General features: G+C 44.6%; 2 protein-coding genes across 3 annotated transcripts in view; one reads left to right on the forward strand and one right to left on the reverse strand.

Moving 5' to 3' along the window:
• LOC135913829 (endothelin-converting enzyme 1-like) overlaps positions 1-21,937 on the reverse strand; it is a 192,283-nt gene that overhangs the window by 118,444 nt on the left and 51,902 nt on the right. Inside the window, exon 1 of one of the 2 annotated variants that reach the window (XM_070538343.1) lies at positions 6,285-6,336. The exons of the other annotated variant lie outside the window; for it this stretch is intronic. The gene's annotated coding sequence lies outside the window, so the exon portion shown is untranslated. Of the gene's footprint in view, positions 1-6,284; positions 6,337-21,937 lie in introns of those variants that run through there. 2 annotated transcript variants of the gene reach the window in all.
• The window catches only part of LOC139060417 (uncharacterized), a 31,368-nt gene continuing 22,357 nt past the window's right edge, over positions 12,927-21,937 (forward strand). The window contains exons 1-2 of the mRNA XM_070539538.1: positions 12,927-12,966; positions 19,452-19,603. Of these exons, the coding sequence (XP_070395639.1) occupies positions 19,452-19,603 (152 nt within the window). The 5' untranslated portion in view covers positions 12,927-12,966. The remainder of the gene's footprint in view (positions 12,967-19,451; positions 19,604-21,937) is intronic.

Here is a 21,937-nt window from a genome sequence, read left to right on the forward strand (position 1 = left end):
GAAATGCGAAAACACCCGTGTACTTAGATTTAGGTGCACGTTAATGAACCCCGGGTGGTCGAAATTTCCGGAGCCCTCCACTGCGGCGTGCCTCATAATCAGAAAGTGGTTTTGGCACGTAAAACCCCATAATTTAACATTTCTCCACGAAAAGGCCTTCTCCGCGCAGACAGCCGCGTCACTCAGAAGTATTCTAGTGCACTGTAGTAAAAGTGTGCCTTGTGCATGCGTCGTTGCACACGTCACGTCGCAATCCCCTGGCTGAAAAACGTGTGGCCTAGTGCGTGCAGTATTGGGCATGTGATGGCGTAGCCAATGGTGGCACCTCCTCATGAGCCCGTTCATGACGTTTCCAGGTCTACAAACGGTATAATGCTTTCCTATTTCCGCACGTAAGCTGGGTTAAGTTTATCTACCTGCCACTTAAGCTGGCCAGGAACGGCAAACAAGAATGTCCAGGGTTTATCGGAGCTTCCGGAGCCGGCCATTGCAGTGGTGCTCTTTCCAGGAATACAAGAACGCCAGCGTCTCCGCGCTGTCGGAGGTGCCTTTTGTTTTCTTGATTTTTTTTTTAGTGGCGCGGTCACCTACAAGTGTAAAAATTATGGGGTTTTATGTTTTGAAACCACGATCTCATTATGAGGCCCGCAATAGTGGGGACATGGGTATTTTCGAATTTCGCCACCATGGTAATGCCGCGGCCGTGGCAGGGATTCGATCCCGTGACCTAGCAACAACATACACCGCATAGAATTGCTTTTGGTGATGGCGTACATCCCCGCCGTTTCGGCGTGTGGGGTGAAGGCGCATGCTGTGATTGCGGCAACCGCAGTGCTGCACTGCGAGATCGCCGCATTCAAAAAGAGCGTGCGGACGCGGCGAGCGTTGAGGGAAGGCGCACGCCACAAGGGTACCAAGAGAAGGAGAGGATAGGCAGAATGGCACTACAATGAGTTTATTCTGTGGCCTTAGTTTGTACTAAGGGTACGAGGAGAAGGACAGGATAGGCGGAATAGTACCACATTAATTTATTCAGTGGGATCAGCTTCTGTTGATGATACCAGGAGAGGGGAGGTCGAATTGCACCGAATTTAGTCTATCCAGTGTGCTTACTTTGTGATAAAACGACCAGGAGAAACCGATGAGAGGCTGAATGGCATCACATTTAGCTTATTCAGTGGCCTTAGTTTGTACTAAAGGTACGAGGGGAAGGACAGCAGAGGCGCAATAGTACCACTTTAACTTATTCAGTGGGCTCAGCTTCTGTTAATGGTACCAGGAGAGGAGAGGTGGAATAGCAGCGAATTTGGTCTATCCAGTTGGCTTAATTTGTGCTAAGGGTACCCGGAAAACTGAGGGGCGGGAAGGCATCACATTTAGTTTATTCAATGGCCTTAGTTGGTACTAAGGGTACGAGGAGAAAGACAGGATAGGCGGAGTAGTACCACATTAATTTATTCAGTGGGCTCAGCTTCTGTTGATGATACCAGGAGAGGGGAGGTCGAATTGCACCGAATTTAGTCTATCCAGTGCGCTTACTTTGTGATAAAGCGACCAGTAAAAACCGATGAGAGGCTGAATGGCATCACATTTAGCTTATTCAGTGGCCTTAGTTTGTACTAAAGGTACGAGGGGAAGGACAGCAGAGGCGCAATAGTACGACTTTAACTTATTCAGTGGGCTCAGCTTCTCTTAATGGTACCAGGAGAGGAGAGGTGGAATAGCAGCGAATTTGGTCTATCCAGTTGGCTTAATTTGTGCTAAGGGTACCAGGAAAAACTGAGGGGCGGGAAGGCATCACATTTAGTTTATTCAATGGCCTTAGTTGGTACTAAGGGTACGAGGAGAAGGACAGGAGAGGCGGAATAGTACCACTTTCATTTATTCAGTGGGCTTAGTTTGTATCAAGGATACCAGGAGAGGAGAGGAGGGATAGCACTACATTTAGTTTATTCAGTGGGCTTAGTTTTCGCTAAGGGAACCAGGAGAAGGAGAGGAGAGGCGGAATGGCACTAGTCAGTTTATTGAGTGGGCTTAATTTGTGCTAAGGGTACCAAGAGAAGGACAGGAGAGGCGGAATAGTACTACAATTATTTATTCAGTTGGCTTAGCTCTTGGTATAGCCCGACATTTAGTTTATTCTGTGGGCTTAGTTTGTGCTAAGGGTACCAGAAGAAGAGCAGATGCAGAATGGCACCACGTTTAGTTTATTCAATGGGCTCAAATTGTGCTCGTTGCTTCCACCATATATTGGAATAATCAATAGCCTATTCTATGTCCACTGCAGGACGAAGGCCTCTCCCTGCGATCTCCGGTTGTCCTGTCCTGTTCCAACAGATTCCAACTAGCGCCTGCAAATTTCTTAATTTCAGCACCCCACCTAATCTTCCGCCATCTTCGACTGCGCTTCCCTTCTCTTGGCACCAATTCATTCGCCCTAATGGTCCACCGTTTACCTAACCTAGACAATACGTGACCTGCCCAGCTTCATTTTTTCTCTTAATGTGAATTAGAATGTCTCCTGTCCCCGTTTGATCTCTGATCCCAACGGCTCTGTTTCTGTCTCTTAACGTTAAGCCTAACATTCTTCGTTCCATCGCACTTTGCGCGCTCCTTAACTCGTTTTCGAGCTTCTTTGTCCGTCTCCAAGTTTCTGCCTCAAGTGTTAGCACCGGTAGAATGCACTGGTGGCACACCTTTCTCTTTGATGACAATGGTAAGGCTCCAGTCATAATCTGACAATGTCTACCGTATGCGCTCTAACTCTTTTTTATTCTTCTGTAAGTTTTTTGTCATGATCAGGGTCCCCTGTGAGTAATTGACCAAGGTAAATGTACTCCTTCACAGACTCCAGGGTCTGACTGGTGCTCCAGAGCTCTGCTTCCCTTGCCAAACTATTCAGCTATTTGTCTTCTATCTTCAACCTCTCTCTTACCCTCTGTGTGTTAAGATCCTCAATCATTTGTTCTAACCCATCCCCAATGTTGCTGAATAGTACAATGGAATCTGCAAATCAAAGGTTGTTGAGATATTCGCCACTTTATAGCTTGAATACTTCTCTTTTCACACACACGTTCTTCACACTTTTCTTATGGGGAATTAAGGTAGGTGTGGAATCTCTGTAGATTTTTCAAGAAATTTACGTAACCGTCGTGTCCTCTTTGACCACGCTATGCATTTATGACTTATGGTATGTCTACTGAATCAAATACGCTTTCGTAATCTACGAAAGCGATATGGAGACTGACTGTACTCGGTGGATTTCTCATTTACTCGAAGGATGACATGGATATGATTCATTGTAGAGAATTCCTTCCTGAAGCAGGCTTGTTCCCTTGGTTGACGGGAGTCCAGTGTTGCCCTTATTCTATTGGAGATTATGTTGTTCAATATTCGATATACTGGAAGTAAGCTAATGGGTCCATAATTTTTCAGTTGCTCAACATCTCCTTTTTTGTGGATTAGTACAACGTTGGCATTCTTCCAGTTCTCTGGAGTTCTTGAAGACGATAGACCGCTCGTATGGAGAGCCGCCAGTTATTCCAGCTTTATGTCTCCTCTATATTTGATTGAATGAATTGTTATTCCAACTTCTCCTGTAACTTTTCCCCATTTCATGTTTTGCAAGGCCATTCTGACTTCATCGCAAGTTATAGACTGAGCCTCTGCAACCTGTACATTGCTGCTTCAACTGGAAGTATCGTGGCTGCTCTGGGTACTGTGCTGTTGCTTTTAAGGCATCTTTCTATATTACCCAGCTTCTTTTTCACTGCATACATCTTCGTTTGTCCTATGCCAAGTTTCTTTGTCACTGATTTCATGCTGCGTTCATTTTTTACTTCTTCCTCAGTCTTTCTCACGTTATCAAATCACATCACATCTTTATTTCCACCATGTACATTACAAATGGAGAACAACGGGAAAAAAGCTGCCAATTTCGAATATCGCGTATTTCCTCCTTGTTGATCAGTTTTGATAGCTACGCGAATTCTATTTGTCTTTTGAGTTGGACACTTTCGTTCTTTTTCGTTTATATATTAGGCCTTGCGTTACTTGGGAGAGCTTCCGTGCTCGTTGTTTTGGTGCCTTAGCTCCCACTTCTGTTGCTGCTCATGAAGCCAGCCTACTTACGGTTTCGTTCATTACCTCTATGCCACCTTAATCTCTCTGTTCTAAGGCTGCATATTTGTTTGTATGCAGCAGCCGGAATTGCTTTGCTTTCACCGTTACTGCGTCTAGGTTGGCCTATTTCTTCTTGACCGATTTTACTGTATCTCTCTCCAAATTGAGGTGAATTTTAGACCTCACTAACCTATCGTCCCTGCACTTACCCTGCCAAACACTTTTACATCTTGCACCATGCTGGGGTCGGCAAAACGTATGAAATCTATTTTATTTCTTGCTTCACCATTAGGGCTTTCAAGTACCACTTTTTGTTCCTGCGCTTCTCGGAGAAGGTGTTCATTATTCGTAGCTTATTCACTTCCGCGAATTCTACCATCTCTCCTCGAGTGCTGCTAGAACCAACGCCATAGTTGCCCACTGCTTGTTCACCAGCCGGGCTTTTCCCCCACTTTTGCATTGACATCACGTTTGCACTGAGTTGGAGCTTTTTTCCTCGGTAATTCAACATCCTCATACAACTGATCTATTTAATCATCATCATCATGACGGGAGCTTGGAGCATAAGCTTGTGCTACCTTTATTCTATACCTCTTATTAAGGTTTATTGCTACCACTGCTGCCCTCTGAATAATGCTACAAAATTCGTCAATGTAGCCCGCCTTGTTCTTATGGATTACAAATCGTACTCTGCACTACTTCTTGTCTGGAAGTACTCCATAGCAGAGGACGTGGCCATTAGGCAGCATTGCATAAGCCTCACCATTTCTTCTAACCTCACTAAGGTCAATGATATCCCAAGCAAGGCCTGATCGTTCCTCAAAGACTACTGCGATGCTAGCTTCACTCGAGAGAAATCGGACGGTATATGTCTCAAGGGTCAGTCTCCAATGGTGGCCTATCCGAGCCCAGAGATTCTTACCACCCCCTGCTGCGTTACAGGTCTTACCGCCGCCTTGTTCAGGTGTTCTGCAGCTGCAAGCGACATTGGGCCATTGGTTGATCAAATTATTCATCTGGGAGGGAGTGGCCCAATACTCCACCAGGAAGGCCGAATTGCTGTTCGGGTGAGAGACTGTCTTTTGTTGAAGCATAGTATCGTATTCATCCGTTTCTTATATGCGTTTTCATTGTCAGCTCCAGTATTCGATCCCAAATCTTCTGTATTTGTGTTTGCTTGTACTCCGCGTCCATATATATACATATATATATATATATATATATATATATATATATATATATATATATATATATAGTCATATAATGAGAAGCCAACAAACACTGACACCAAGTACTACATAGGGGAAATTGCATGTGCTTAATAAATGAAATAAAGTAATGCTGAAATAATGGAAATTAAAGTGGATGAAAAAACAACTTGCCGCAGGTGGGAACCGAACCCACAACCTTCGCATGTCGCGTGCGATGCTCTACCAATTGAGCTACCGCGGCGGCGTTTCCCCATGCACTTTCTTGGGTATTTATGTGTACCAGTAGAACCCTGGGAGTGTTTCAGCATTACTTTATTTCATTTATTAAGCACATGCAATTTCCCCTATGTAGTACTTGGTGTCAGTGTTTGTTGGCTTCTCATTATATGATTAAAAAATATCGGGTCCCTCGGTTAACCCCCTTTCTTCTCGTTTATATATATATATATATATATATATATATATATATATATATATATATATATATATATATATATATATATATATATATATATATATATTACTTCTGGAAGGAAAAATTGAGTAGGCACCTAGGGCATGTAAAGAAGGTTGCTACTTTTGCAGACCGAAAACATGGCAGAAGGTGTGCCAGTGAGGGGAGTGTGGAGGGGGCAGGGGAAGGGATAAACTCTTTTTGTGAAAGGTACTGCGTGTACAAAAAGAAATAAAGTAGCGATACGCATATTCCAAATATCGCAATGTTGGAATTTCTTGAAAGGAAATATAAAGTGCATTACAGGTTAAGAAATTTTTGGAAGACTAGCATTTAAAAGCAACAGCTGACTGACCATCGTATACGTAGCCCACTCAATCCGCACCTTCCGACGCAGTCGTTCGAGACACCACCCCGAGTTTCGCTTCTGTGTTTCGAGCAACAGTCTACCGGATTCACATCAGCATCGTGGTAGGGAAATGTCAAGCCGAGCACACCTTTCTCAACCTTCACTGGACCTTGTAGCCGCCAAGATGTTGGACTGCCGCAACTGCGACGCTTCGTGTTACTGAAGGCCATCGTTATAGCCTTCCCCTGGATACATCGCAGCAGTTTTCCACGTGTTGTCGCCGCCGACTTGCACCCATTCAATTTGCCCCGGGCTCAACGTCTGTGTATGGTAACACGACCCTGCGACCAGAGAGAGAGAAAGAGAAACCATTTTATTTGCCACTGCATGGTTAGAAGCTAGACCAGGTAGGCCTAGTGTGGCTTCCAGGTGGGGGCGACGTCTTGGGCACACGTGGCGAGTGCCAGTTGTCTTTTTTTGTCTGCTTTTGTCAGCAGCTGGTTCCAACCCTCCTCGGAGGGAGCACCGTACCAACTGGGAGGCATTCCAGCAATAACTTCCACGCCTTCCGACGCAGTTGTTCGAGTCACCACCCCGGGTTTTTCTGCTATGTTTCGAGCGACCATCTGCCGTATCGGCATCAGTATCGTGAAAGCGCCACATCACGCCCAGCACACCTTTCTCAAGCTTTACTGGGCTTACCAGTAGTGAAACTCTGGGACTGCCTTATGCACAACTCTTCGTGTTCATGCAGGTAGAAAACAACTGTTCGCTATATGCTCCGCAAGGACCTTACTACACGTTACTAGTGTTGCCAAATCCACATGGTTGAATCATCATTGCATATAAATGTACTCAAATTTCAGTGGGGTCATTAACATTATCCGGAGAAGCAGAAGAAAACCCGGAACCCAACACTTGCGCAGCCACTACAGAAACTTCCAGTGATGTGATGTCAGTTCTGGAAGAAATCAGATCCGGCCAAATATGTCTTCTTAATGAAATGAAATCCGTTCGTTCCAAGATTTCGGAACAAAATAAACGTTTTTTCGGGACCAATAAAAGTCTCACTAAAATTGAAGGCCATTGTTCATAGATCACGACAATAAAAGATGAAGTAGCCAATGTTCAGGCCCTCTTCGAAGTGAACGCATCGGCAATCGGATGAAATCAAAATCGACTGAAGAACGGATGATCCTGATGATAGGGCTCGCCGATTGACTCTCCTATTTTTCGGCCTTGACGACTCAAATTTGGCGACGTGGGAGCAATCGGAATATGTAGTAACCAATCTTTCTGCTGAGAAGCTAGATGTTCACGTGCAGTCCTTGGATATTGAAAGGGAACATCGGCTTGGATCTGTCCAGCGAAATAACAATAAGCCTATCGCCGTCAAATTTGACCTCCTGAAACTCAAGGTTGCTGTCCTATCAAGTGCCAGATCATTGAAGGGCTCTCCACACACCATTTCCGACGCCTATTCTCCCACCACTCGGATGGCCCGTAAGCATCTAGTTGAGTTCGCATGAGCGCAGGACAAGCACTTCAATCTACGCCACAAGAAAGTGAACCTCGGAACTTCGACGTTCTTGTACGACCTGGGTTCTCGGAAAGTTGTACCTGATCACCCCTATTGCTAAAGGCTGTCCTTCGTGCAAGAAAAGAACCTGTGTGCGTTTCCTTTACCCCAATATTTGGAGTATGGTATCGAAACTTGCATAACCTAATTGACACTACAGCAAGCAAGATAATGGCACATGCTGAAACATGGTTGCATCCTTCCGTTAACGATTCTGAAATCGTTTCTCGCTTACCAGGCTTAAGCATCTTTCGGCGCGACCATGTTAAAAGGTGGGGAGGGGCCGTCCTAATTGCAACTCACCAGAGCCTACGCTGTTATCACATTGTTAGCCAAATGGATCTAGAAATCATTTTTATATATTCGCAAGATCTCCACCCACCCCTCATTGTAGGCACGTGTTACTGACCGCAGGACACTGGCTATAGCTCCGTCAACGAATTCCATGATGTGCTACATGCTCTGCTCGTACCGCACCGCCACGCAGCGTTACTATTGCTCGGAGATTTCAATTTACCCTCAATAACGTGAAACGATCTCGCCCTCGCGGCGTCGAAGCGTTCCATCAGAAGCAATTTTATTATTAGGTGCCTCAGCTTCGATTTACATCAGCTTATCATAAAGACTATGTTCGCACAACGTACGAAACCTCATGCTCACAATCCATCCCGATCACATTCCACCACTCACGCACCTGGCCTCAGCAATGACGAGTGCTTAACGGTAGATATTCTTGTGACCTTGAATGCATTAAAAACAAACAAAATGCCTAACACTTTATGATAAAGGTGACTATGGCGCCATTAACAAGGAAATAAACGACCTTTGTAAAGATTTTATTAAAGACACATCTCTGCATTCAGCCGAGTCTTACTGATACCTATGCTAAAATAAAATAAAGTTGGTTGATTTATACGCCCCCACGGTCATGGCAACAGAAGGTCTAGCTTTATTGTGGTTTACCACCACTTTAAAGCTACTAAAACACAAGAAGAAAATAGTATTTCGTCCGGCAAAGCAATCTAACATACTTTCCATGTGAAGTGAATATTTCATAAACGAAGAGGAACTTGATTCTCTTGCAAAAAAAATACTAAATGCTCCTTCTTTTCATCCACATTACCGGCTATGCTACGAAACGGCACCAAACAATTGTGGAAATTTATCAACCCTTAACCCTGTCCGGCTATATCACTCTGCGATGACCACGACTTTCCCTTTGAGGTCGTTTCTGTGGGCACTGTCATGCAGTCCGCGAAGGCGTTCCTTGTGTTAAAGAGCGCCAACGTCCCATCCTAGGTCACACAGCGTGCAGTCACAATTTGTCAGAAAGTCCGGTGTCTTTCAAATACTACAGCAGTGCGTTCATAGCGACTCGCGTTGATGTTCAGTTGGACCAATTTCCAAGGATGTTGTCTTCTGTTATTGTGTGCTTGTACAGTTGGTCTAGCGTGGCTGAGAGGGTTGCACTGTGCGAAGCAACCCTTTGCGAGGGCACTCGCAAAGAAGGTGCGCGATTGTTTTGTTGCACTCGCAGAAGTCGCAAAGTGGACTGTTGGCCATTCTGATAGGAGAAGCAAACGCATTTTAAAATGCTACTCCAAGCCATAAACGGGCTAGAAGGGAGCAGTGACGTCGTGGAAGTTCACACGGGATATTTAGTTGTAAAATAGGGTCCATGGTATGAAGGCGTGCACTTTCACGCGCTTTGTGAAGTCGGATAAATTTCATCGAGTCAATGTTAGGTCACGCGCAAGCGCGGAAAGTTCTTTCGCTGCGTCGGCTCTCGAAAGAAGAATGACAACGGAGTGGGCTCCATCATGGGCAGATCGGGCAGCTGCGTCTACTCGATCATTGTTATGTATGCCACAGTGACTAGGCAACCACTGACATCGTGTCCTTCGTGAACTGCTCCATGGTGGACTTAGCTAATCTCTGCGATTAACTGTTTATTTATTCATATATTTTCATACTCTCATGACCCGAGGGTACTACAGAGAAGAGTATTCTAATAGTAACTCGTTCCTCGCCACTTTAAAGGCGGCAGGGTCTTCGATTGCAGCGATGGAGGCGGGAAAGTAGTTCCAGCCACTGCTTGTTTGCGGCAAAAAATGAGGCATGTCAAGTGTTTGTGCGACATAAAGGAAGTGATCATGTGATCAATGGCGCAGTGCTGAGAGCAAATTCTGGAGGGCGGCCTTAGAATTCCAGAAGATTGACCATGTATGGGGTGGTTCTTTCTAGGTGACATAAAAAGCCGCACGGAGGGCTACCAGATCAGCAGCTGTCGTTCATATTGAATGAGACGATTCTAGCTGTATTTCGACGGATCTGACTGGAATCACCATTACGGCAGCTGAGCTTGTAGGTGGGACATAGCCATCCTTGTCAACATGTGTGCGCCCACTGTGCGTTTCATGTAAAAGTCCTAATGTAGCCTGTCTCAGGACGATTAACGGCGTGTTAGCATTCATTGTGATTCCTGGTATGGTGAGGCGTATGTCAAGTTTTTGCAGGCACCACAAAGGGGAGGATCGTCTTGCTGCAGCCATGTAGTTCCATGGCAACGAGGTACGATTGGCAGCAACTATACGACTGATAGTTGTGTGTCACCTTTCTGCAGGTAAAGAAGCAATACGGTAAAAATGTAGTCGGGCAGTGTGCCGAATATGTGCCCCTACAGCGTCGATGGCTTAGTGCGCTGACATTGGGTGACCTCGCGCTGTGATAATCACTGCCGCTGTAGACGGACAATTCGGAAGACCGAAACACGTCCTTATGGCTTGAGCTTGTATTCGCTGGAGTAAACGTAGGTTTGTTTTACAGGTGTTGCTTAGCACAGGTAGGCTGTATCATGTTAAACCGAGGAACAAGGCATTATGAAGCTGCAGCATTGACCGCCCTGAGGTGTCCCGTGACTTCACACCGAGAAATAAATTGAGGCGGTGTTTTATTGTAGCCAACCTCCTCTTTAATATGAAACGTGTGGGCTCCATGATAGGTCGTTGTCGATAATTACCCCAAAAAGTGGCGTTTGCGTGCGCTTGGAATTGCTTGCCCATTGACACTCATAGAGTAAGGCCCCGTTGCCTTCCGAGTGATTGTAACAAGCCAGCATCTCTCTGAAGACAGCTGTAAGTTTTGTTTTCGCGAGTACATGATGTTAACGTTACTGCTTTCTATGGTATTGCTCGTACCTGCAGTCGCGTTGCAGCATCCGCCCAGGTACAGATGCCGTCAGCATCGATAGGTACTTGAACTGTGTTGGGCAAGCATCTGACTAGGCCAACGAGCATTATTTGAATAGCGTCGGGTTCAACACCCGACCTCGCGGTACTCCACGGCATGTTTGGTGGGGAGTCGTGGCGCCATCCTCGGTCATCACGAAAAAATGTCTGTCGGGCGAATACCTGTATAGTCACTTAAAAGTGCGGCCACCGATTCCGGCTGCAATCAGGGCTTCTATAATGACATAGTGCGCTGCATAATCTAAGGCGCCTTTTATGTCAAGCAAGATTGCCGCAGTGAGTCGTTGCAGATGTTTTTTTTTTTGTTGAACAAACGTGGCGAAATTGATGACATGATCCCTGGATGAGTGCGGACGCCGGAAGCCAGCCATAGGATCTGGTACACGTTGTAATTTTGCAGGTACCATTCCAGGTAAACAACACTGACTCGCAAAAGTGTAAAGCGGTTCTAGCGGACAATAGTAAATAGTGTTATGCCTCGCTCACATTTTCCATGTTGCAGTGCGCTGCATTGAAATCTTTATACATATGCATGAAGTGAACTAAACAGTTTTTTGAATGCGCTAAATCTTACGCATGTCCATGTTTATTCATTTTACTGCTATATGCATTGTATTTCTTACTTGTTTCCATCTGTTATTCATTGGTTTGTTACATTCTTGTAATTAGCGCTTTTCCTGTTGTTGAATTGTTTTTATGTACGCTTAATCGTTGCTCATGTAGAACCTCGGAACAGGGGTATCTTGAGGTTCTTAAAAATTAATTATTAATTAAGTAATTAGTAGATAGATAGATTATTAAATAAATAAATATATATATATAAATGTGGCGATCCACATCGCTAGCAGCACCCTAGTGAAATCTTTACAACATACAAATAAATAAATGTCTGGGGCAGGAAAACGGACAACGTGCGTCCATCCGGATCCTGGCCCCAGGCTCGCCCTCTATCATGATGCCAAGAGCGCCGTCACTGAATGGCGGTAGACAGTTGGAGGGAAACACAAGGACGCTTTTACTCGCAGGATAAAGTTCAGGAGAAGAAATAGAAATTGAGAGGATAGAGCCGCTTTCTATTTGACAAATAAAGTTCGCTTCAGTATATGAAGAGTCATTATATAAACTGATGGTTAACTTCAGCAGTAATATGGGGTGGCAAATCTTATCGAACGATCTTCTAAAGTAAACAATAACGTTCACCGCCTTGCGCGTACTTCCACATTGACTAATGTATTACTTCCGTTAGAATGGTTAAAGGCTAATATTTTTGCGTTAAATCATGTTTTTATTAGCCACTTGTACAATTATTTCCGCAACACTATCAGTGAATATGCAGTTTGATAATTCCGCATTGGAGAAACTGCACTTACGAAAGATGTAGTCCTAAAATTATTCGTCTCATCTATATTGAGAGCGCTGCTTAAAAAAAAATTTCGAGAATGAAGTCAGTGATGCATGAACGACCCGAAATATCTATAATAATTACATAGTGTCTGTTATTTTGCTGACGTGCCTATTTTGTTTTTAAAACCCTATTGTGCGTATTTATTCTGAGACCAATATTTATTATCTTCGTTGCTGACAGTGTACTTTTTTTTACCACAAGCCTTTGATTTTGTTGGATTCTCCACTCTACAACAACGCCGACTTCCGCTGTACCGTATGCGGTGAGAGCAATAAATGAAATAAACAAATAAATACATTAAATGAAAAAGTGAGAAGATATCGCTGTCGCATCAAAAAGGCTAGCACCGTGATGACGTCAGCAAGAGATTTACAGTTTTATAACAACCATCGCATGATACAAACGGCATGTGCTTTAAAGCTCAGCAGTTGACAGACAGCCAGTTATCACAGGGAATAAAAGCCTACCTCGCTGGACAGACGAGGCTCGACAAGCCTTAGTAATGGAACGTACCACGTTAAAAACATTTACTAGCGTTCTTCTTTTGTTGGTCGCCGGGACTGCGAATGCAGCCGATGGAACTGTGGATGTCTTTAAGGTAAGATCTTTTTATCGTAGCTATCACGTCTTTTACGCATTAGGTAACTTTCCATTATTCTTTGGTAATTCACTTTCATCAGTAAATTGCATGCATACGCTTCAGCCTTGTATGCAAGAATACTGAGGCTACTGGCTGGAGGAGCAGGAATATAAGCACCAAATCACTCGCAGTCCTAAAGTCTCACATTCCTCGAAAATGTAATTTCGTTACCATGACTGGCAGCCGACAGAATGCCCGGCCCTTGATTAACCTATGGAAAGGTGCCATTTTTTTGCGTTAGATTTTACGAAATCTTAGAAAACTTCATGTTTAGCGTGACGATTCATGCTCCTGTAACGAAAGTATTCATGGCCCGGCTTTACTATAGGTAAGGCTCTGGTTTCTACCACGTATCTACCGTGTATCTAAAGTGTATCTGTTAAGCTGTTAAAAGGAAACAAAAATTTTGGAAAAGTACCGTGGAAGTAACAATTAAAAGACCTAAGGTTTTTAGTGTTCAGAGGTGTGATTGCTGTACACAGCATGTCTTAAAAATGTATCTTGCACCATTTTTAAAAAGATTTTCATTGAACAGCTTGAATAACGTTAGCTCGGACGTCCTATATAACGCAACTACGAATATGCGATGCATTACGCGATGAATATGCGTTGCAAATATGCGAATTTTTAGGATTTCTGCCCCAGTTCAAACTGCTTCAAACGAGGGAAGGGATGCAAAATTAGGATTGTGTATCCAGGCGCCCGTAGATAAGCGGTAGAAAAATTACACAGCATTGCTATTCGTTGTTTGACAGGAATGTGTTGATTCTCTACAAATAAATATGCTCCAGCCGGGTCTAGGTATATGCAGAAGAGTTAAGTGTATCATGCATACGTCAGCACATATAACGCTCTATAATATTCGTTAATAATGAAACTTACTCTGAACATCGGCGTGTTGCTGAATTCCTTAGGCATTGCACCAATATTCGAAGCTGCAATCGTAAGTGTTAGACTCGCGTGCATCTGTCAGTAATTTATTTGTACGTGACGGCGACACTTGTCATAGCTTCACACAGGACCGCACACACTGACATATATAACGAGTCGGTGTATACATATAGCCCTTTCTACTACCGCTGCAAATGTGCCGATTTCTGTCTCCGCTCACAGAGGAATTACGCAACGAAACTACAGACGCTGTCCATAAATATTGTGACGATGGGTCCCGTTTATTTACAGCATGCGAGATGGTAGCTCCAGGAAGTACAGCTGGGGAGACACTCGCAGCGCACTTTAACTCGCTCTTCTACCTTCGGTTAAAACGTTTCATTTCCCCGTTTGTAGATGATGCCCACCGGGCGAGTCAGTCAGAGGATCGACGGCGTTAAAGCTTGAGTCGTGCAGCGTGAGTCGTGTGCCTTGCTCAAGCGGCCAACAGTACTTTTGAGTCGAATGATTACATACGCAACTTCGATGAGGTGATCAAGAATGACGAACGGACCGGCGTAGCGAACCAAGAACTTCTAAAGCAAACCACGCTTGCTGAGTGGCGTCCAGAGCCACACGAGGTCACCTTCAGTGTAAGGAACACGTTCACGGCGGGTGCCGTAGCTCGTCTTTGAACGCTGCTGGGATGCCCGAGTGCGGAGTAGTCTGATACAACGGGCTATTTCAACGCGGCGTGGCGGCTCGGTGGCAGAGGTACATTAAACAAAGAATAGTTCCGAGGCAACTGCGAGGGGAGCGAGCGCAAAAATAGAATGGAATGTAACCGGCGGTTTTAAGCTTCGCGGTGTTGTAGGAGTAGGTAGCACTTCGTCCCTGTTTTTTTGTTTTTATAGCCAACATGGATAGCATCTTTGCGAGACTCTTGGTCAGTTCGACGAGGCCATTGGTCTGTGGGTCATATGATGAGGCAAGGCGAATTTAGCAGACAAGACAAACGGAAGATCTCGTCGATGACGTCAGCGACATATTGACGCCCCCGATCACTGAAGACCACACGTGGAGGACCAGGGCCCAGAATTACAAAGGGAAACATGAACTGCGATACCTGGGATGCCGTTGCTGCTGATATTGCGGCAGTTTCTGCGTAGCCCATGCGATGGTTGATGAATACGACTACCCTTCGGTTGGCGTTGTGTGATTGTAGAAAGCGGCCTAGAAGGTCAACTTTAACAGTCTCGCTGGGCGAATGAGGAGGCGGCACAGGTTTAATAGTTTCTGTCGACACAGTTCTAGGTCGCTTATGACGTTGACATTGCTCGCAATCTGCAACGTTGCAAGAACAGCCTTTACACTATTTTCATAATTAGAATAAAAAGTGACGTCCTCTGCATATGCAACAACTCGAATCTCCTACTGCGGAAATTGAAAGCCTTGGAAATTTTGTTCTTTCCGAATTCGCTGACAAGGTGGCGCTAAATACAAGTAAAACAGAAGCACTGACTGTCAAGTGTATGACAGCTGCTTTATATGATATTATTATCGGAAATATACCAGGATCACGAGAAGTTCATGATCCAGATAAAACTTGGAAAGAAAACTTGATGAAAAAGAAGCCCACCCGAGATCCTATAGCAAGTGTAAAAAGAACCAAGATAGAAGATCTGGACGCTTTGCTGGTCGGCATCAAGAACCGAGAACAACAGCCCAACACATCCACGGTCGATGTCAACGCCTTGAAAATAACCAGGAAGTATCTTACCATGGCCCAGAACGAAGATAAGACCTTAGAGTCTTGCAGGAACATAGCTGGTGAAGTGTTCCAAGGCAAAAGATTAGCATCCTACTCATTCGAAGTAGTAAAGGGAGTGCTGTATTGTCATTACCGGCTACCCTCGAGCAAAACAAACCAACAAATGGTAGTACCGCAAAGATTACGTGGCCAAGTGTTCACTTTGGCACACGAAAGTCTGATGTCCGGGCACCAAGAAATGAAGAGAATGATCGATCGTGCGCTAGAATCCTTCTACTGGCCAGGAGTCCAAGAAGCAGTGAGAAGATACGTACGTTCTTGCGACACTTGCCAGCGAACGAATCCTAAAGGCAAGGTGGGCAAGGCACCCCTTGGCCGCATGCCTTTAATAGACACTCCATTTGAAATAGTGGCGGTGGACGTAATTGGCCTTTAAAGCCTAAACCAAATAAGGGTTACCGATATGTACTGACCCTGGTAGATTTTGGTACACGATATCCAGATGCGATAGCTTTGCTATGGATTGATTCGGCTACTGTGGCCGAAGGTCTGATAGAAATGTTTTCTCGCATTGGATTTCCACCTGAGATACTGTGTGATGAGGCCTCCTGTTTCATATCAGACCTAATGAGAAAAATAAATTACTTGCTGGCTATCAAACATCCTAGCTCGACGCCTTACCATCCCATGTGTAATGTCCTGGTGGAGCGATTTCATGGCATGCTGTAATAAATGCTATGCAAGATGTGCCAAGAAGAACCAAAATCGTGGGAACGATTACTAGCACCCCTCTTGTTTGCGTATCGGGAAGTTCCTCAAGCCAGCATGGGGTTTTCTATTTTCGAGTTGATCAACAGTCGACATGTCCGAAGCCCACTCAATTTACTTAAGAAACTATAGGGCATCCTTGTCTTACTGATGGTGAAAGCCTAACCGAATAGGAGAGAGAAATACTGACTATCAGCCTCGCCCAGCCATTAGCATAACATGTTGTGATACCACTAAGGAGCTGGGATCCAATGTTTATGTGTTTTAGTACACTAAACAGGAACGGGCGAATCACTCTGTCGAGTGCCTCAGCTAAATCTAGCTTTGCAATTGCTACCTGCCCTGTCACCTGAGCTGGACACAGCAGCGCCGATCTCTCAACGTTAATGTTGGTCTGAATATACCGGCCTCTGATGCCACACGTTTGATGATGACCTACCACAGATCCTGACACGACTTGCAAACGGTTAGTTAATACCGTTGCAAAAATTTTATAATCTACGTTGCATAACGAAATAGGCCGATATCCACCCACTTTCTGCAATTTTAGTCTCGTCATCGCTTCTGGCTATAAGGATAGTACAGGTGGCCTATATACATTGTGGAAGGTAGGTACCGTACTTCCAAGACCTCATGGGGCCGCTGAAGTAATAATGGTGATAAAAGGGAGCAAAAACACTGCTGGAATTCGCCAGTAAGCCCATCTGGGCCGTAAGCCCTAGCTTTGGTATTCGAATCAATACACGTAGTTCCTTTGTTGACAGCACTGTTTTCATTTGTAAATCATAATCATTCTGCTTTAAATAGGGCAGCAACGACACAAATTTCCTGGCAGATGGGTCTATAACCAATGGTTTGTGGAACCGAAATGATTTTTGATAATGTTCCAAAAACACCTTTATTATTATATTCGTCTCGTTAACAATCACAGCACCATACTCCACATCTAGTATTCGTGTTGACAGCGTGTATCGGCGCGTATCGCCTAGAGGCATACTGCAAAGCTGTTCTTGCAGAAAACGCTGCGCATGCTCTGGTGCACCTCTGCACTTTTCTGTCTACAGAGCTTGTAACTGGGCTTTGGTACTATGAATATCATCAATACATTGTCGCGGATGCAGACATTCAAGCTCATGCAATTCGTCAAGTTTATACAATTCATTGTAGTTACTCTTTTAGTTTCAAAGACCAAGATTGATGATTCTTCGATGTCTATCGTTTTAGCTTTCTGTTCGAAAAATTACCATAGAGCAAAGAATGGCAAGTCCCAGCAGCATCACAGAAGACTTATAAGCTTAGTAACTAGCTTTAGGGAGCGCTCACACTAAAGTAATTGGTTATTAAATTTCCACAACTCTCCGCACAGACGCCGACTTCTGTATCAACGGTTACCAAAATAAGCTGACACAAGGGAATAGTCACTATATCATAACAATCACAGTGTAATAATAAATATGCGATAGCGCACCAAGAGAAACGTAAATCTGATCAAGCCTTGCATGCGTGGCACCCTGGAAATGCCTAGAGCGACATCCCGCCTTTTGATTTGCCGCACTGCCCAGAAGCTGATAATACATGAGTCGTTGCAAAACATCGCTACTTGGATCACGTCTCAACTTCAATAACGTACGATCTTGCGCGTTACATGCACAATTAAAGGTTCTAAAAAGGTGATCTTGATTTAGGAATATTATGGCGCAGCCGCCGTGCAGGCTCTAATGCGCCAATTCCAAAAAGGACTAATGTAGTATCAGAAAAGAAATTATGTTCTACAGCTAGAGGGCTCTAGAGCTTCCTCTAGATCTAGAAGCTCTAGAGGGATCGTACCGGCTGCATATTAGCGGCAGTAATGTGTAGTTACAGTCAGTAATGTAGTTATGGTGAGTATTTTTTCATCACGAAATATTTCATTACGAAGTATAAGATGGCTTTCCAGATACAGCGGTCCGGGCGAGCCCGTGCGGTCACTAGGGCCGCGCGGAGTAGAGCACGCCCTTATCCCTACCCTCCCTTCCGAGACTTGCACGCGATGCAAGACAGCGCGCTTTCTCGCCGTTTCCCTCTCTTGCGTGCGCGAGATTGAGCCGCAATCGCCGACTCATCCTCGGGTGCGTTCGCTCGCACACAGAGCACACTGCGCAACGCGACAATTTTATCGCACTTGGACTACATACGGAACGTTCCGGCGACACCGACGCCCAAGGTGATGGCGTTGGAAAAAATACGCTTGGAGTGTCCATATAGTTGCTGTCGCAATAAAACATAATTTGTCCTTTGGCTTGGCTTATAAGTTACTCCACGTTGAAACACCTCCCACCTGCAGGCGTGATGCAGACGGAACGAGCTGCACACGTGCACCGTATACACCTCCCACGTGTTATGGCAAGACAATTGTCATTGCCGATTACAGGGAGAGAAGTCTTTCTCACAGTAAAAATAATATATACTCTTCATTATTTGTTAACGCGTTGCTTTGCATTTGCTAATTATTTCGGAGAGAGGCTGCGTTACTCTTTGTACAGGTTACATCTCGTAGAAGGCCTTGCGCCACTAGCTCTAACAGCGTACGGCAGCTACTTCAGTAACTACAGAACGTGGCCATTAATATGTATTTTGTAGACATATGTAGCTTGGATATCTAAGAAGTGGTGCCAATGTAAAACTTTCCGGTAAGCAGACATGACTTCACAACTTTTTTGCTTAATTATCGTCATTGCAACAAAAATTTTGCATTTATTAACTGAAAAATCTTTGGGGGATATATTGTTTTAGACAAGTGTGCAATGTAGCGTCTGACGCAAGAAAATTCATTCTTGTTCTCCGGAAATCCACCGGAAACCTGGAACAGAGCTGTAGCTCATAGCAGTTGTATTAAAACGCGTGTTCTAGGCGAAATTAGAATTTACATATCAGCAAGGGTTGTATGCATCCGTTCAATGACGTACGGTTTCCTCGTGCACCAAAAAACGAACTTTGACTCCATTGCATGCAAAAGATGACTCATCTTTCCACTAACATTCGTTTACCTCTGCAGATGATACCGCATTTTCCCTCGGTGACGGCTGTCTACTCAGCGGCAAGCAATAAAGACATTCAGTGCCTGCATGCACAGCTGACTCAGTACGACGACAAAGCTGGCCGTGCTACTTACGTTTGGTTCATAACCGATAAGGCAAGGAATGAAAAGTAAGTCCCTTGTGATGTTCAGTGTCGTTATATAGAAACATATTTCGTTTCCCCAAGGGTTATTCAAGCTTTCTGTTGCCGGTCACATGTTCTGGTCGGACTTGGGCTGCATGACATTCGTAAACTCGTTCTTCAATTGGACCAAAAAGCAGTGTCGAATATTTAAAGCATTTCTCATTACAGAAAATTCCTCTTTCTGTCAGTGTTGTGCATAAAGACAGAAGTGAGAAATGGTATACTGCCTAATTTACTTCTTTGGGTTACATGAGCGTCTAATTAGTCTTTATTATTCTCCCTAAGTTCATACGTGGAATTTTTTAAGGAGTTCAGGTAATGAATGCTTTGGGCATTTGATACGGACGTTGTTCTCATATGTGCTTTTCGAATTGCACGAAAACCTGGAATGTAGCGATGCAGGCAAACATGGATAGTTTTGGGGTTCTTAGATTCAGGACTGACGTGAAGCTGAAGACGAGCACAGCCATTCATTAGGTCGGTTCGTTTGGCTTCGGCCATTACCGGTCCTAATTTTACATCCGATTCTGTGGAAATCTCCTTGATTTCCAATGTACTCTGTCGATATCTAAATTTTGATGCTCTGAAAACGACTAAGCAATGAAGCCAGTTTTACTATTGCGGTTAGCCTCTTTCAGAACTTGTCAGTTTACGTCAGCATAGATCTAAAGCCATGGTGACACTGAGATAGGAACCACACTGAGGACAACAAGCTGGAAACATTAGGTGCCGGCCTCTCCCTAGATTGCCCCTTATCCAACCTTCCCTCTAAACACAATATTTGCCCCTCGTAATAATACTGATTTCCACGTTTGTTAGCAAACTGTTGAGGTGGATACTGCACATTGAACACTCGGTTAACTATTAGTATATTTGTGAAAACTTTTATCGCTATGGCGGTCCGGAGGCTCGAATTCTTAAGCCAAGGCTTAAAAAGTCGTGCCAACGAAAACAGTGCCAACGTGGGCCGCTCCCACATCGGCACTGTCAGGCGAAACCCTTCAGCGACATCATGGGCACTCTGGACGGCCCTTAGTTGATCTCGAAACAACGGGCTTCCAATCCTTTTTCCCACTGTGTCCATTCTTCAACGAGGTTGGGGAGCATCGCGGGACATTCCAATGATGCCATTACAATCGTTGCAGTCCATCTAATTGTGCAAAATAGAGTTGAAGCGTGCAGACAAGGCAGAAGAGTAAAGAAGTGGGCAATACGAACGCCGTCTTTACTCTTAACGCCGTCTTCACTTCTTTACTTTTGTGTCCTGTCTGCACGCGTCACCTCTTTTTTGTATAATGGATCCTTACCAACTAGCTCCATTTCTGTCGTTCTAACCAGTCCATCCTAATCTTCCTCTCTGGATACATTTTATTAATGGGGTATGGCGTGGGATATGTACCTGTTTGCAATAAGTGCAGTGAGACAGCCGAATCCCTGTTCAGTTTTGAATATGGCAATGGGAATTGTCTGCGTCCTAAATAGTAATGTTTGGTAATGTCATTGCAAGGTATTAAATGATCTCTAGATTCCCTGGCTTAATGGTGAACTGTTGGTGAATGGTTGTGACTGTCACGGTTAACAAGTCCTCGTGCCAAGTCATGAGCAACCTCATTGACTTTTAACCGAGTCTCGTCCACTTTCCCCATATGCGCAGGAACCCATCGGATTTCAGTTCCCATAATCCCAATATTTTTAAAACATTTAGCTGCAACTCAATCTACGTAGCCTATTGGTGCCAAAAGTGCTATTCATACATAGCATTGTGACTCCAAATCAGGTTTTACCGATGTTGAGGGTGTGCTATTAAACCTCGAATTTTTACAGCCAAGCTGTATATGGCTAAGGTTCCATGTATTTTTCGTGTTCTTGCTTCACCAATAAAAAAGGTGAGCGTCGGCTAATCCGGGAGATAGTTCAACACCAGGCCGAGCCGCGGCGGAGGTGAAGCAGGCCAGAAGCACTCTACCCTAAAAATAATATTATTAACGCGATAGCGTTAAGGAGCTCGTGTCGCAGAAAAGCTGGTGTCGTTGGTGTCGGCGTCCACGGCGTTTGCCGTGAGCGATAAATCACGGCAGGCACTTCATAAATAAAAAGCAGCTTCCAAGATGGGCTGGGTGGAAATCGAACCAGGGTCTCCGAAGTGTGAGACGGAGACGCTACCACGTTCGATGCTTCCAAGCGGTACAATTGCGCCTCTAGTGAATGCGGTGTTGCCTTCGAAACGAGCCGTGGAAAGTTATACTGCGGTGTATATCGGTAATTATGAACATGTAACTTACAGAAGTCGCAATTACACGAGTAGCGAAGTGCATTTCC

Source organism: Dermacentor albipictus, chromosome 5, assembly GCF_038994185.2.
Source record: "Dermacentor albipictus isolate Rhodes 1998 colony chromosome 5, USDA_Dalb.pri_finalv2, whole genome shotgun sequence".
In the NCBI taxonomy this organism is placed as follows: Eukaryota; Metazoa; Arthropoda; class Arachnida; order Ixodida; family Ixodidae; genus Dermacentor; species Dermacentor albipictus.